This window comes from Eleginops maclovinus, chromosome 4, assembly GCF_036324505.1.
Source record: "Eleginops maclovinus isolate JMC-PN-2008 ecotype Puerto Natales chromosome 4, JC_Emac_rtc_rv5, whole genome shotgun sequence".
Classification (NCBI taxonomy): domain Eukaryota; kingdom Metazoa; phylum Chordata; class Actinopteri; order Perciformes; family Eleginopidae; genus Eleginops; species Eleginops maclovinus.
In genome coordinates this window covers 3477282-3492797 of record NC_086352.1, presented here as the reverse complement: position 1 = coordinate 3492797, position 15516 = coordinate 3477282, and the positions used below count along the sequence as shown (strand labels likewise).

The following is a 15516-nucleotide window of genomic DNA, read 5'->3' as shown; positions in this document are numbered from 1 at the left end:
CCAGCGGTGTAGGAAGAAGGCCGGTAGGATATTAAAGGACCCCCATCACCCCAGCAACAATCTGTTCTGTCTGCTGCCGTCTGGCAGACGGTACCGCAGCATCCGGACCAAGACCACCAGACTCAGAGACAGTTTTATACCACAGGCTATAAGACTACTGAACTCCTGAGCTGTGTGAATGTCTACTCACATCTGTTTATAGTACACATATCTATATATTATACATATCTGCCATATACATCTGTTATACATAATATATGCATCTGTCCATACCTCCTCATTCAACAGTGTAAAGTATTTAAATACTTTCAATGTATTCCACATATGTATATATTTCACATCCTCAAATCTGTATTGTTAATATTGTAAATATTCTTCTCTCTTTTTCACTATTTTATTTATCTTTTGCACCATGTATGTGGAGTTGTTGGAGGAGCACGCGACATAAGATTTTCATTGCCAACATATACGCTGTATCTGCTGTGCATATGACAAATAAAACCTTGAAACCTTGAAACCTTGGTGATGGGTGTGTGTGCCTCTCTCTGCCTCTTCCTGTAGTCCACAATCAGCTCCTTTGTTTTGCTGACGTTGAGATGGAGGTTGTTGTCCTGGCACCAAGATGTCAGGGCTCTGACCTCCTCTCTGTACGCCGTCTCGTCGCCGTCTGTCATCAGGCCGATGACGGTCGTGTCGTCAGCAAACTTGATGATGGTGTTGGAGCAGTGTGTGGCCACGCAGTCGTGCGTGAACAGGGAGTAGAGGAGAGGGCTGAGCACACAACCCTGAGGGGCTCCGGTGTTGAGGGTCAAGGTGGAGGATGTGATGTTCCCCATCCGCACTGCCTGGGATCTGCCCGTTAGGAAGCTTGTGATCCAGTCACAGAGGGCGCTGTTGAGCCCAAGGTCTCTGAGCTTAATGATGACCTTGGAGGGCACAATGGTGTTGAATGCTGAACTGTAGTCAATGAACAGCATTCTCACATAAGTGTTCCTCTGGTCCAGGTGGGGGAGGGCAGTGTGGAGGGTGAGGGAGATGGCATCATCCGTGGACCTGTTTGCTCTGTAGGCAAACTGCAGGGGGTCCAGTGAGTCAGGGAGGGAGGAGGTGATAAAAGTTTGACTAACCGCTCAAAGCACTTCATGATGATGGAGGTGAGTGCAACTGGGCGGTAGTCATTGAGGCAGATGGGTTTTGTCTTTTTGGGGACAGGGACAATGATGGACTCTTTAAAACATGTGGGGACTACAGACTGGAGCAGGGACCTATTGAAAATGTCTGTGAACACATCTGCCAGCTGAACTGCACACACCTTGAGAGCACGGCCAGGGATGCCATCAGGTCCAGGAGCCCTGTGTGTGTTGATCCTTTCCAGAGATCTACACACATCTGCACTGGTTAAAACCAGTGAGCAGGATCCTGGGCCTTCTGTGCCTCCACAGACAGGGGCTTCTCAAAGCGTGCATAAAATGTGTTCAGTTCATCTGGGAGAGATGCAGACACTTCCTCAGCACCACTCGTTGTCCTTTTGTAGTCTGTTATTGTTTTCAGTCCAGACCACATGTTTCTGGCGTTGGAGCTCTTGTAGTTCGACTCCACCTTGTCCCTACTCATGGGACATGAAGTTCACAGCTGTAGCTTTAAAAAATATTATAAAGATAGAATTCTAAATATGAAAGGAAGAAATAAAAAAATGTTTTATTTATTTACCTGGAGCTACACAAATCTGCTGTGAACAAACAACACCAATCCTTTTATTTGGAAGTCTTACTGACACAGAAACAGCCTTCTCCCCTTTACTATGAGCTGCAGTGGTTCAGTCCAGAATCGGACGATGATCACAGGTTACCGTAATGCTTGTCATATCAGAAAGACTTCCGTGTTTCTCTACCGTGTTTCTCTACGTCTCTGAATACAAGCTGTTCTCCCGTCAGCGGGACATCTGACCTCCGTTTCAGATCAATGATGGATCTGAAATAGGGCTTGGGACTTGGTGGGATTTATTGTGAAGTTGTGTCCTGTTTACTCTGATAATTACGGTACCGGCCCTGTGGTCCGACAGCCGGATGAGCGAGCTGCACGGACAGTGAGTCTCTTATTACTTTATCATTATTAAAGTAATTACTTTATTATTTCATCCTGTGTGACTGGCCAAGCTAGTACGGTTTTCACGTAGTCACAGCTTACATGTAGTGAAAATGTTCCACTAGATTTATAATGGGTGTGTATGGAGGAGCTCGTTTAGAGGGGGACATCACGTTCTGGGGCCTCATTTATAAACGTGTCGTACGCCCAAAAGATGGCGTACGACAACTTCTAAGCAATCTTTGCGATTTATAAAAAACAAACTTGACGGGAAGTGTGCGTTCCTCCAAGGACACCCTGACCCATGCGTACGCACAGAAAAACTGCGACAGCGTTGGCAGAAGGGAGAATGGAGGGATGTGAAATAACACCTTCTAAATATGACCTCTCAGGTTTCAGATATGAAGAACTGCAAAATGAACAAACGCCTGTTTGAGACTCCGGAGTGCACACAGAAACAGAACTGTGAGAAGTAAATGAATACGGATATGTTATTGAACCCCCCCTCAGAGGTTCTCAACATGTATTGAAAGGTGTCCTCAGAAATGATGCGTCAACAGAAAGACAGAGCTACGTTTAACCTGACCCCGTCTTGGTCACGATGCATGGTTTGACTACACACAGACCTGATGTTGGAAACGTGTTTGAGCTGTTCAGCATTTTAGACCTTTGTTTATTTCCTCTAACTGGTTGGTAGAGTTGCTGCTGGGGGGTGAGACCCACAGTGGAGGCGCTGCACAGCTGGAACACAAACCACCAGATAAACAGAAAGCTCTTTTGTAAAGTCCAGCTGTTTGAATATGTGCACACAGCTGGACTGTTGGTGTAATATCATTTCTTAAAAGGAAAGAAGAGTACGTCACATCTGAGAGCCAGACGCACAGGTGTAACCCCCCTCCCCCCAGTCATGACTCCGGAGGGATTCCTCGATCATTTCTGACAGCTTCTTATCCAGGGGGGGCGTCCCTGTCCCCGGCCCGTGGCACACACACACTGCCGGTGTGAGGCTGTGTGTATATTTTAACTTTTAGGGACTGCATACTTATTTATTTTGGTGATGATCCAGCTTTCTGATCGTCACATTCATACGGGGCGTTTCGAGTTGAGGACGTGCGTGCGCAGTGTTTTATAAATCAGAATGACTTTTTGCGTATTTGTTCCTAGTTATCTTTTCACATGAATCCTACACAAAGCTTTATAAATGATGCCCCTGATCTCTGAACACACCTGTGGGACAAAATCCAGTGGTAATCTAAAGACGTTCAGAAACCATGCAGGATGTGGTACAACAGTCCAAAAAAGTAATAGATAAACAGTTAAAACAGTCAGCTAAAACAAGGGTTCTAACATGCCATAGCAACATGCGCACCCAAGTCACAGTCAACATTTCTCGGAATTTGTAGTTCCTTATTCTTAATCCTTTATTACTTTATTCTTTATTCTTATTGCTTTATTATTCATTCTATTGCTGTATTCTTTACTGTTATTACTGTATTCCTTATTACTTTATTCTTAATTTAATTATTGGTTTTATTTATTCTTTGTTTAATTCTTCACTTTATTGTTCTATACAAATTTCTGTTCTTAATAACTGCTCTGTGTTTGTTTCGCTGTTTACCTTAAATTTCAGGTTGTTGTTATTATTATTTTTATTATTATTATTTTTATAATAATAATTATTTTTATTATTATTATTATTTTAATTATTATTATTTTAATAATTATTATATTTTAATAATAATTATTTTAATAATTATTATTAATATATAATAATTATTAATTATATATTTTTTAATAATAAAAATAATAATTATTATTAATATATAATAATTATTATATTTTAATAATAATTATTTTAATAATAATTATTAATATATAATAATTATTAATTATATATTTTTTAATAATAATTATTAAAATAATAATTATTAATATATAATAATTATTATTTTAATATTTATTATTATTTTAATAATAATTATTAATATATAATAATTATTAATTATATATTTTTTAATAATAAAAATAATTATTATTATTATTTTAATAATATCATTACTGCTGCAGACGGATGGAGGATCAGGTCTCTGAACCCAAACTGGTTCTGGTCTTCAGCGGGAAACGGAAGTCCGGCAAAGATTATGTGACGGACCTGATCCAAGACCGGTAACCCTAACACACCCAGTACTTCTTGTTGTATGACCGCGGTACTTCTTGTTGGATGACTGCTGTACTTCCTGTTGTATGACTGCAGTACTTCCTGTTGTATGACCGCGGTACTTCCTGTTGGATGACTGCTGTACTTCCTGTTGTATGACTGCAGTACTTCCTGTTGTATGACCGCGGTACTTCCTGTTGGATGACTGCTGTACTTCCTGTTGTATGACCGCGGTACTTCCTTTTGGATTACCGCAGTACTTCCTGTTGTATGACTGCAATACTTCCTGTTGTATGACCGCAGTGCTTCCTGTTGGATTACCGCAGTACTTCCTGTTGTATGACTGCAATACTTCCTGTTTTATGACCGCGGTACTTCCTGTTGTTTTACTGCAGTACTTCCTTCTTCTAGAGTAATCTGTCCCGTTCCTCCTCTAGTTTAGGATCTGATGTTTGCTGCATCCTGCGTCTGTCTGGACCTCTCAAACAGCAGTACGCTCAGGTGAGACCTGCTGATTAACTGCTGAGTCATGCTGATTAACTGCTGAGTCACTGCTGAGATGCTGATTAACTGCTGAGTCATACTGATTAACTGCTGAGTCATGCTGGTTCTGCTGGTTCTACAGGAGCATGGTCTGGACCTGCAGCAGCTGCTGGGCCCAGGTCCTTATAAGGAGCAGTATCGGGCCGATATGATTCGCTGGGGAGAAACTCGGCGCCATGACGAGCCGGGATTCTTCTGTCGCCTAGCAACCAGAGAAGCTCGCCAACCTGTCTGGGTACGCGTCTGTGATGTCACTGTAATGTCACTCTGATCGGTCAGGTGATGCTATCTGATTGGTCAGTCGACCCTCGCTGCTCTCTGATTGGTCAGTTGACCCTGTCTGCTCTCTGATTGGTCAGCTGGTGAGTGATGCCCGCCGTCAGACTGATCTTCAGTTCTTCTGCTCGGAGTTTCCTCGACAGACGCAAAGTGTCCGAGTTCAAAGTTCAGAAAAAACACGAAAACAGAGGGGGTGGAGCTTCTGCACAGGTAAGACAACCTGACTCTGCACCTGTCTGTGTGCTTTCCTGTCTACCTCTCTGCTTACCTGTCTGCCTGCCTGTTTACCTCTCTGCCTGCCTGTCTGTCTGTTTACCTGTGTGCTTACCCAACTGTCTGCCTACTTGACTGTGTATCTGTCGGTCTGTCTCAGGTGTGGATGATGCAGAGTCAGAATGCGGGTTGGACAGTGGAGTTGAATTTGATTGGATCATCAATAACGAGGCTGACGCCCCCTCGTTAGACGAGCAGATGCAGCCAATCCTGAAGCTGGCTAAGGAGGCTGGGCCCTCATCTCTGCACTGATGTGCACTTCCTGTCTGAACTGTGTAGAAACGTTGTGAAACAGATAAATAAAGGAGGCGCTGTGATGTGCAGACCAGCTTTTATTTTAGAAAACCCTGTCATGAGTTCTTACAGGGAGCTGTGACATTACTTCATCAGGTCTTTGATTGGCCCGGGCTACCGATCATGGCAGTGATTGGCTACCTGACACAAAATAATAAACCATCGGCTGACAGGAAGTCGGCTAAATCAACAAGCATTCTTTATTAATGAACGTGGCAAAAAAAACTGGGAGCACAACAATTAATGAATTACATCCTAACGAGGGCGGGAGGGGTCAAAGCAAAACTCCAAATTGACTTCAGGAATGTGAGGAAGCAGGAATCATTAGGGGGCGGGGTTTGGCCACAGAGTCCACCTGACAGGCAGCAAGGCTGGAGGGGGTTCAGCAGGAGTTCAGCTCCTCCATGGTCTGGTCCAGAGTCGCCTGCAGCTCCATGTTGGCGTTTCGGGCTGCAGACAAAGAGCCTGAAACACCCCACCCCCCCCGCACACACACACCAGTATTAATATATACCAGTAATACACACACACATACACACCAGTAATAATACCAAGTACACACATCATTGGTGTATCCCTAACGACTCATGGTAATTGACTGGTCATTTTAGCCTGTCTCACCCTCCAGGCTGTCGATAGTTCGTTCCAGTCTGGAAACCGTTCGCTCGGCAGCCTCCGCTCGGCTCTCTGCCTGCAGGAAGTCAGAAGTTAGACAGGAAGTTGATGGGGAAACAGGAAGTCAGGTAAGCAGGAAGTGTGTTGAGGTCTCACCTCCTTGAGTTTGTTGCTTAGGTTCCTGATCTCCTCCTCGTACCGGTCCTCCTTGTGAGAATACTGAGAGAGAGAGACAGCCAATCAGACGACAGTTCAGAGACGTTCACTTTCAACCAATCAGAGGACAGTCCAGGCCCTACCTTCTCAGCCTGGGCCTCCAGAGACTTGGAGGAGCTGCAGACCGTCTTCAGCTCTTCCTCCAGCAGCCGACTCTTACTGCAGGTCAAAGGTCAAAGTTACACAGATCTTTTATATATATTATGTGTATAAATACACGTATATACTGTTTATATGTGTGTGTGTGTATATATATATATATAAACACATGTATATATGTGTGTTTAAAGTACATGTATTGTGTTTATATAAATATATATTGTATACAGCCTGTGTACTTCTACCTCTCTCCCTGTTCAGCTCGGTACTCGGCTCGCTCCAGATCGCCTTCCACCATCCCCAGTTTACGGAACACCTGTCAATCAAACACAACGACACAATACAGTACACACCTGTCAATCAAACACAACGACACAATACAGTACACACCTGTCAGTTAAACACAATGACACACACTACTATGTTGTGTATCAGTATGTGCGTATAAGTATATATGTGTATTAGTACCTCCTCGTACTTGTATATCTGGTGTGTCTGTGTACATGTGTATTAGTACCTCCTCGTACTTGTATATCTGGTGTGTCTGTGTACATGTGTATTAGTACCTCCTTGTACTTGTATAACTGGTGTGTCTGTGTACATGTGTATTAGTACCTCCTCGTACTTGTATATCTGGTGTGTCTGTGTACATGTGTATTAGTACCTCCTCGTACTTGTATATCTGGTGTGTCTGTGTACATGTGTATTAGTACCTCCTCGTACTTGTATATCTGGTGTGTCTGTGTACATGTGTATTAGTACCTCCTCGTACTTGTATATCTGGTGTGTCTGTGTACATGTGTATTAGTACCTCCTCGTACTTGTATATCTGGTGTGTCTGTGTACACGTGTATTAGTACCTCCTCGTACTTGTATATCTGGTGTGTCTGTACATGTGTATTAGTACCTCCTCGTACTTGTATATCTGGTGTGTCTGTGTACATGTGTATTAGTACCTCCTCGTACTTGCGATCGGCCTCCTCAGCAATCTGTTTGGCTTCTCTCAGCTGAACCTCCAGAAACTCCATCTTCTCCTCATCCTTCAGAGCCCGGTTCTCTATCACCTTCATACCTCTGGAGAGACAGACAGGTGAGAGACAGACGGAGCCCAGTTCTGTATCAACTTCATACCTCTGGAGAGACAGACAGGTGAGAGACAGACAGAGCCCAGTTCTCTATCACCTTCATACCTCTGGAGAGACAGACAGGTGAGAGACAGACAGAACCCGGTTCTCTATCTCCTTCATACTTCTGGAGAGACAGACAGGTAGAGAGACAGATAGACAGAGCCCGGTTCTCTATCACCTTCATACCTCTTAAAAGACAGACAGGTGAGAGACAGACAGAGCCCGGTTCTCTATCACCTTCATACCTCTGGAGAGACAGACAGGTGAGAGACAGACAGGTGATGACAGACAGAGCCCGGTTCTCTTATCTACTTCCTACTTCTGGAGAGACAGACAGGTGAGAGACAGACAGGTGATGACAGACAGAGCCCGGTTCTCTATCTCCTTCATACTTCTGGAGAGACAAACAGGTAGAGAGACAGACAGACAGACAGACAGAGCCCGGTTCTCTATCACCTTCATACCTCTGAAGAGACAGACAGGTAGAGAGACAGACAGACAGAGCCCGGTTCTCTATCACCTTCATACCTCTGAAGAGACAGACAGGTGAGAGACAGACAGAGACTGGTTCTCTATCACCTTCATACCTCTGGAGAGACAGACAGGTGATGACAGACAGAGCCCGGTTCTCTATCTCCTTCATACTTCTGGAGAGACAGACAGGTACAGAGAGACAGACAGGTGTCTCACCTCTCACTCTCGTCAGCTGTCTTCTCCACCTCCTCCAGTCTCCTCAGAGTTGTCTCCAGCCTTTCCTGAACCCTCTCCAGGTCCTCCTCACCCAGAACAAGCCTCCTGTTGAGGGAGGAGACCTCCTCCTGAAGCTGAGACACACAGAGACAGAGAGACACACACAGAGACAGAGAGACACACAGTGATACACACAAAGACACACACACACAGACAGAGAGAAACACACAGACACAGAGACACACAGAGACAGAGAGACACACAGAGACACACACAAAGACACACACACACAGACAGAGAGAAACACACAGACACAGAGACACACAGAGAGCGAGACACACACAGAGACAGACAGACACACACAGAGACACACACAGACACAGAGAGACAGAGACACACACACACAGAGACAGAAACACACATACAGAGAGACACACACAGAGACAGAGACACACAGAAAGACAGAGACACAAACACACACAGAGAGACAGAGAGACACACACAGAGACACACACAGACACAGAGAGACAGAGACACACACACACAGAGACAGAAACACACATACAGAGAGACACACACAGAGACAGAGACACACAGAAAGACAGAGACACAAACACACACAGAGAGACAGAGAGACACACACAGAGACAGAGAGACACACACAGAGACAGAGACACACACACAGAGACACACAGACACACATGTCACTTGAGGAGCTGCTTGCCTGTAGTCTGTGTGTACCTCCTCCCTGCTCCTCTTCTCTCTCTCCCCCTTAAAGTGTGTGTGTGTGTGTGTGTGTGTGTGTGTGTGTGTGTGTGTGTGTGTGTGTGTGTGTGTGTGTGTGTGTGTGTGTGTGTGTGTGTGTGGGGGAGAGTACCTCCTCCCTGGTCCTCCTCTCTCGCTCCCCCTCTCTCTGTAGTTTAGCTGCTCGATCATCCGCCTCCTCCGCCTGCTCCTGCAGGACTTTGATCTTCTTCTTCACGGCCTCGATGCTGTTCAGTCCTCCACTCGTCATCTTCAGGGTATGCAGGAATCCTGAAGTCAAATGTAATACCTTTTTAGACCTTTTTTAAGACCCTTTCCATACATTTTAAGACCTCATCGCCACTTCGAGTTCTAACTGGTTACATTGGCGACACTCTTTACCTCACATTTAGTATAGGCTATACAGTAATGATTGTAATATAGCACAACCAAACAGTTTGTGATAACTCCTTATCATAATTCAGAACAAAGCATGTGTTAATAGCATCAGCACAAACGGCCCAGCCTTGCTGATGCTATTAACAAGCTGTTCGTTAAAGTGAGGGGACGATGTACCCTGTTGTGTCTTTCCGCAGACAAACTTCTTATTTCAGAATCGTGGAACGTAGCTTGGAAAAGATCGGAAATCCCTTCATTGGAGTGGATGGATTGGTGTTTTCTCACGGTGTTGAGGCAGCACAGAACCTCTGCCCGCAGCGTTGGAGTGGCGCCCAGTGGACTCCAACGGTAGCAGCGAGCAGTAGGCCTCGCGGTTATTCCCAGTGACGGGTCTCAGCCATGGTTCAAAGTCCTTCTCTTCCAACCATTTGGACGCAAACTTACATTTCCCCATAACGGTCAACCGGCGTAAACGGACCTTCGCGCTATCAAGCAGCAGTCAGTCAGTGAGCGCGCGATGTCCTGTTCAGATGACGTCAAATCCAACGGGATGCCATAAAGAAACTACCCAATATCTCACTACACACCTACGCAATGATTCAATTTAAACTTTAGAATACAACCTCTTAGGACAATTTATATACTTATTGAAAACAAGCTACAACATTTAATACCGTGGGAATGCCGTTTAATACTTTTTAATAGCTTTAATTTTTGCTAAATTTATTTATCAACTTTTAATACTTTTAAGACCCCGCAGACACCCTGATCTTCTTCTACTGTGGGAGCAGCGCACACCACCGTCACAATACACACATATAACTAGTGTTGTTGTTAATATTACAGGAGGCCAGCAACAGAAACACACTCAAGTTTTTGGACAGAAAACATAAATAAATATAATGATTATTATGTTTAAGATACCACTGCTATCATTATTAAATATAATCAAATAGAGTAAAAACCTATATTTTGTAAATAAAACGTCATATGTTTAGTTAGGACTATTATTTTTAATCTAATTGTATTTGTATTTTCTAGTTAATAATCCAAATCTGCCTAGCAACTAAAGGTATTCAATAAATAAAAAAGTAATAAAACATCGAAATACTCAGATAAAGTACAAGTACCTCCAGATTGAATTTAAGGACAGTACTAAAGTACATTTTCTTAAGGACAGAGCTTTACTCTGTTTTTTCCCCCAGTGTTGTTGTCATTAGCCGTTTACCTCCTGATGCTAACAGCCGATACCGCCCCGTTCAGCCTGTTAGCTGGTAGCTGTTAGCATCAGCGGAAAGAGTGAGAACCTGGGTTAGTCTGTGTGTAACAGTGTGCAACAATGTGAAACACTGTCACACACAGTTACACACTGTATGATGTATCTGAGAGGCTCACCTGTCTGAGTCTGAAGGAGAAACAGCTGATCCTCCCGACAGCAGCTAGCTGTTAGCAGCAGCTCTACCAACAGGGGTGAGAGTCAGACAGCGTTACCCCGGCTCCTGGTCCTGCCCCTAGTCCTGGTCCTGCCCCTGCTCCTGCTCTTGATCCTGATCCTGCTCCCGATCCTGCTCCTGGTTCTAATCCCGTTCCTGGTCCCGGTTCTGGTCCCTCTCCTCAAACAGCTCCAAAAGACTTCTTCTTCTAGTTTTATGGCGGACTGCAGACAAACGTGTAAGGTGCATGCTGCCACCTACTGAGACGGAGTGTGTTACATCATGACTGATACTTCCTCAACATAAAAAATAAAGTACAAATACTATACCCTGGATACTTAACCTGTATTTTTTTTTTACATACATTTAAATAAAGCCCTTTGCACCTGCAGTTGTTTATCTCCAGTCCCTAATAATCCTTTAAGGCTCCATTCCCTTCCTAGATCTATCACCCTGTTCTGAAGTACTCCTCTTTCTTTGGAATAAACCCTACCCTTTGTATTAGTATTCCAGATATATGATACTTATAGGTACTTCTGATCTCCCAAACCTATGTTTGTTTGTCTGCAATCTCATTCCCTTCTTTTCTAACGTGAGCCGGAATCAGAACAAGTGAACATGAATTCCGAGTTGTTGTATATTGAGTAATGGCCTATGTACTTCAACTGAAGCTCCTCTGGAACAACCTGACCTGATTTAACACTTACATCTGCTGCTGGGTCGGAACAGATAGCTACCCTGACCGGTAAGACCTCCTCACCCTACCCGTTGAAGACATCATGACTGCCTACAGATAACCAGATATTCTTTCAGAAATTCCTTAAATGCTGGAATATAGATGCCCCCTCCTACATACTTGTTACTGAAGTGTTTTGATTCCATTAAATATTAAAATAAATCATAAAATCCAAATTTCATACATAATGCAAAGTAAGAAAATAATGATTTTGTGAATTTTAAAAATATATTATTTAAACCATAATGCAAGTGTATTGTGACATAAAGACGCAGACGTCATGGTTTGATCCAGCTGATTTATAACGGAGAATAAATCACAACGAACATCCTTTACAGTTTGTACAGTACACACTCCAGCTCTGTAAACAGCTTTATAAAAGACTTAAAACACTCAAATAAAATGACTTTGGACACAAACATAACATATAAACCGAGTATTCAGAGATCACTAGGTTTAACCTTCATTTATCATATTTAATTCTGTACATTTCCATGATCTGTGACATGGACATTAAATACTTCATGGGAATAAACAGCATCCATGTTTCATCTAAAACCTGGTCCAACCTGATTAGTAAAAACCCCCTGAGGCCAGTCAGAGAAATTAGATCAGGTCTACACGATAACATGCTAAGACATCCCCCACCAGAGACCCTTTAAACTAGGGGTGGATCCACAGAGAAGCGGCTCATTTATTTACATTAAAGGTATTAATATTCCACCAATGGCTTTACATTACTGATCCATGTCGGCGATGAGGCAAGAACCAAGTCATTGAGTCAGAGAGTCATTCAATCAGTCATTGAGTCAGTGAGTCATTCAATCAGAGTCACTTAATCAGAGAGTCATTGAATCAGAGAGCAATTGAGTCAGAGTCATTGAATCAGTCATTGAATCAGAGTCATTGAATCAGAGTCAGCGAGTCATTGAGTCAGCGAGTCATTGAATTAGAGATTCATTGAGTCAGCGAGTCATTGAGTCAGCGAATCATTGAATCAGAAATTCATTGAGTCAGCGAGTCATTGAATCAGAGAGTCATTGAATCAGAGTCATTGAATCAGAGAGTCATTGAATCAGAGTCATTGAGTCAGAGTCATTGAGTCAGAGAGTCATTGAATCAGAGAGTCATTGAGTCAGAGAGTCAATTAATCAGAGAGTCATTGACTCAGAGAGTCAGGGAGTCACTGAGTCAGCGAGTCATTGAGTCAGAGTCATTGAGTCATTGAATCAGAGTCATTTAATTAGAGAGTCAGAGAGTCATTGAATCAGAGAGTAATTGAGTCAGAGTCATTGAGTCAGCGAGTCATTGAATCAGAGAGTCATTGAGTCAGAGTCATTGAGTCAGAGTCATTGAATCAGAGTCATTGAATCAGAAAGTCATTGAGTCATTGAGTCAGAGAGTCATTGAGTCAGGGAGTCATTGAGTCAGCGAGTCATTGAGTCAGAGTCATTGAGTCATTGAGTCAGAGAGTCATTGAGTCAGAGTCATTGAGTCACAGAGTCATTGAGTCACAGAGTCATTGAGTCAGGGAGTCATTGAGTCAGTCATTGAGTCAGAGAGTCATTGAGTCAGAGTCATTTAGTCAGAGTCATTGAGTCATTGAGTCAGAGAGTCATTGAGTCACAGAGTCATTGAGTCACAGAGTCATTGAGTCACAGAGTCATTGAGTCACAGAGTCATTGAGTCACAGAGTCATTGAGTCATTGAGTCAGAGAGTCATTGAGTCAGAGAGTCATTTAGTCAGAGTCATTGAGTCATTGAGTCACAGAGTCATTGAGTCACAGAGTCATTGAGTCACAGAGTCATTGAGTCACAGAGTCATTGAGTCACAGAGTCATTGAGTCATTGAATCAGAGAGTCATTGAGTTATTCAGTCATTGAGTCAATCAGTCATTGAGTCATTGGGTCATTAAGTTATTCAGTCGTTCAGTCATTGAGTTATTGAGTCATGGAGTCATTCACTTATTGAGTTATTCAGATATGTTCTCAAAGGAGAGGCGGGTTTAGGGACTGGTGGCGGGGCCTATGGACCCACATGATCAGGTCATCTTGATTGAGGGTGGAGTCGTTCTCCACTGAGCAGCCTTGGGGACGGAAGGATCGGCTCTCTTGACTTTATGAAACAGTAATAGCTGCTAACGCTGCTGCTGCTCTGCAGCTTAGCATGAGCTGCTCAGCGGACTCACCCCTCACTTTATGTTTGTTTCTGTAAACCGTTGTAAACATTTCTACAGGTAAAAAATGTTTTTGGTCTCAGAATGACAGAAATGTTAAACTACTCTAATATAAATACATTTACAGGCTTTGTTTACAGCACTTTATCATGTCAACACTGGAGATGCTGGCATCCAAAGGCATTTTGGGTATTGTAGTGTGGTGTCTCACAACGTAAACCCCGGCCCCTCCAGCACACGTGGGCGGGGCTCCAGCTGTGAAACTTCCTGTTTCTGACAGCAGAAACCTTTCAGAATAAAAGTCTCTGGATGTTAACTGGGCTCAGCCCCACACTCGCTCTCCTCAGGGATATCCTGCAGGTCTGGAAACACAATCAAAAATAAAGATAGTATATAAGTAATACACAGCTGGTGATCCTCACCACATTAACCCTTCTGGATATAATTAATAGTTCATAATGTATTTCAGGAGCTGACCTCTGGGACTGTCGGAGCGAGGGGAGATTTTCTCCTCGTTTGCATCCTGGACGCCGTCTAATTGGTCGACTGGGTCCTGGGTGGCCAATGGTGCGAGGGGGCGGGGCTCCAAGTCCCTGCTTCCTCGCCTCCTGCTCACCTGCTGCCCCACACACACACACACACACACACACACCTGAGCTTAGCTTGTTGAATTTGGTCAGAGCCCCCACCCCGGGGATACTCAGTGATTGCCCCATCCCCTCGTCATGATATTGGTAGACACATTAAAATAATTTGTGTACTCACCTGTTCTCCCTTCATGACATCACTGATGTCTCCGTTGCTCCACCTCCTGGAGCCTGCCCCCTCCCTGATTGGCTCCTCCCCCTTCAAACGAAGACGTGTCACTTCCTCCTGTAGCAGCTCCACCTGCCGCCGCAGAAGTCCCACCTCACCTCCCTCCCCCACATCCCTAGATAGGGATCGGGTGAGGGTGGGGCCTAAAGGTACGGAGGGGGCGGGGACTGGGTTGAGTGACAGCTCAAGGATTGAGTCCTGACGAATCACAGCAGCCTGAGGGGTGGAGCGGTCACTTAACAATAATTTGAATAATACCAATAATAATAATACCAACAATAATAATAATAATACCAACAATAATAATAATAATACCAATAATAATAATAATAATAATACCAATAATAATAATAATAATAATAATACCAACAATAATAATAATAATACCAATAATAATAATAATAATACCAATAATAATAATAATAATAATAATAACAATACCAACAATAATAATAATAATAATAATAATACCAACAATAACAATAATAATAATACCAACAATAACAATAATAATAATAATAATAACAATAATAATAATACCAACAATAATAATAATAATAATAATACCAATAATAATAATAATAATAATAATAATAACAATAATAATAATAATAATAACAATAATAATAATAATAACAATACCAACAATAATAATAATAATAATAATACCAATAATAATAATAATAATAATAACAATATACCAACAATAATAATAATAATAATAATAACAATAATAATAATAACAATAATAATAATAATAATAATAATAACAATAATAATAATACCAACAATAATAATAATAATACCAACAATAACAATAATAATAATAATA

General features: G+C 42.7%; 3 protein-coding genes across 4 annotated transcripts in view; 1 reads left to right on the top strand and 2 right to left on the bottom strand.

Annotated features, from left to right (window-relative positions):
- Positions 1-1836: 1836 nt before the first annotated feature.
- pmvk (phosphomevalonate kinase) lies at positions 1837-5661 on the top strand. Its single transcript, XM_063881037.1, has 6 exons — positions 1837-2086; positions 4153-4251; positions 4681-4744; positions 4869-5021; positions 5146-5275; positions 5439-5661. Exons 1-6 carry the CDS (start codon positions 2067-2069, stop codon positions 5588-5590), a joined length of 618 nt encoding a protein of 205 aa, XP_063737107.1. The 5' UTR covers positions 1837-2066; the 3' UTR covers positions 5591-5661.
- LOC134862908 (tropomyosin alpha-4 chain-like) lies at positions 5653-11191 on the bottom strand. The gene is made up of 9 exons (XM_063881035.1): positions 10918-11191; positions 9257-9414; positions 8380-8513; positions 7519-7636; positions 6808-6878; positions 6547-6622; positions 6404-6466; positions 6254-6323; positions 5653-6097 (listed from the first exon to the last, which is right to left on the bottom strand). The coding sequence occupies exons 2-9, from the start codon at positions 9392-9394 to the stop codon at positions 6015-6017; spliced, it is 753 nt and encodes a 250-aa protein (XP_063737105.1). The 5' UTR covers positions 9395-9414; positions 10918-11191; the 3' UTR covers positions 5653-6014.
- Positions 11192-11975: 784 nt separating this feature from the next.
- The window catches only part of arhgef2 (rho/rac guanine nucleotide exchange factor (GEF) 2), an 18610-nt gene continuing 15069 nt past the window's right edge, over positions 11976-15516 (bottom strand). Inside the window, exons 20-22 of one of the 2 annotated variants that reach the window (XM_063881484.1) lie at positions 14634-14900; positions 14346-14487; positions 11976-14230 (exon numbers count right to left, since the gene is read on the bottom strand). In XM_063881484.1, coding sequence (XP_063737554.1) covers positions 14181-14230; positions 14346-14487; positions 14634-14900 — 459 coding nt within the window. In that variant the 3' untranslated portion in view covers positions 11976-14180. The remainder of the gene's footprint in view (positions 14231-14345; positions 14488-14633; positions 14901-15516) is intronic. The other variant, XM_063881486.1, reaches the window with a different exon arrangement.

Bases quoted from the DNA above. Each gene is read 5' to 3' on its own strand.
- pmvk (XM_063881037.1), top strand. From the start codon at position 2,067: ATGAGCGAGCTGCACGGACA. The intron at 4,252-4,680 runs GTAACCCTAACA...TTCCTCCTCTAG, and splicing joins ACGGACCTGATCCAAGACCG to TTTAGGATCTGATGTTTGCT. The intron at 4,745-4,868 runs GTGAGACCTGCT...CTGGTTCTACAG, and splicing joins TCAAACAGCAGTACGCTCAG to GAGCATGGTCTGGACCTGCA.
- LOC134862908 (XM_063881035.1), bottom strand. From the start codon at position 9,394: ATGACGAGTGGAGGACTGAACAGCATCGAGGCCGTGAAGAAGAAGATC. The intron at 7,637-8,379 runs GTGAGACACCTG...CTGTCTCTCCAG, and splicing joins ACAGCTGACGAGAGTGAGAG to AGGTATGAAGGTGATAGAGA. The intron at 6,324-6,403 runs GTGAGACCTCAA...GACTTCCTGCAG, and splicing joins TAAGCAACAAACTCAAGGAG to GCAGAGAGCCGAGCGGAGGC.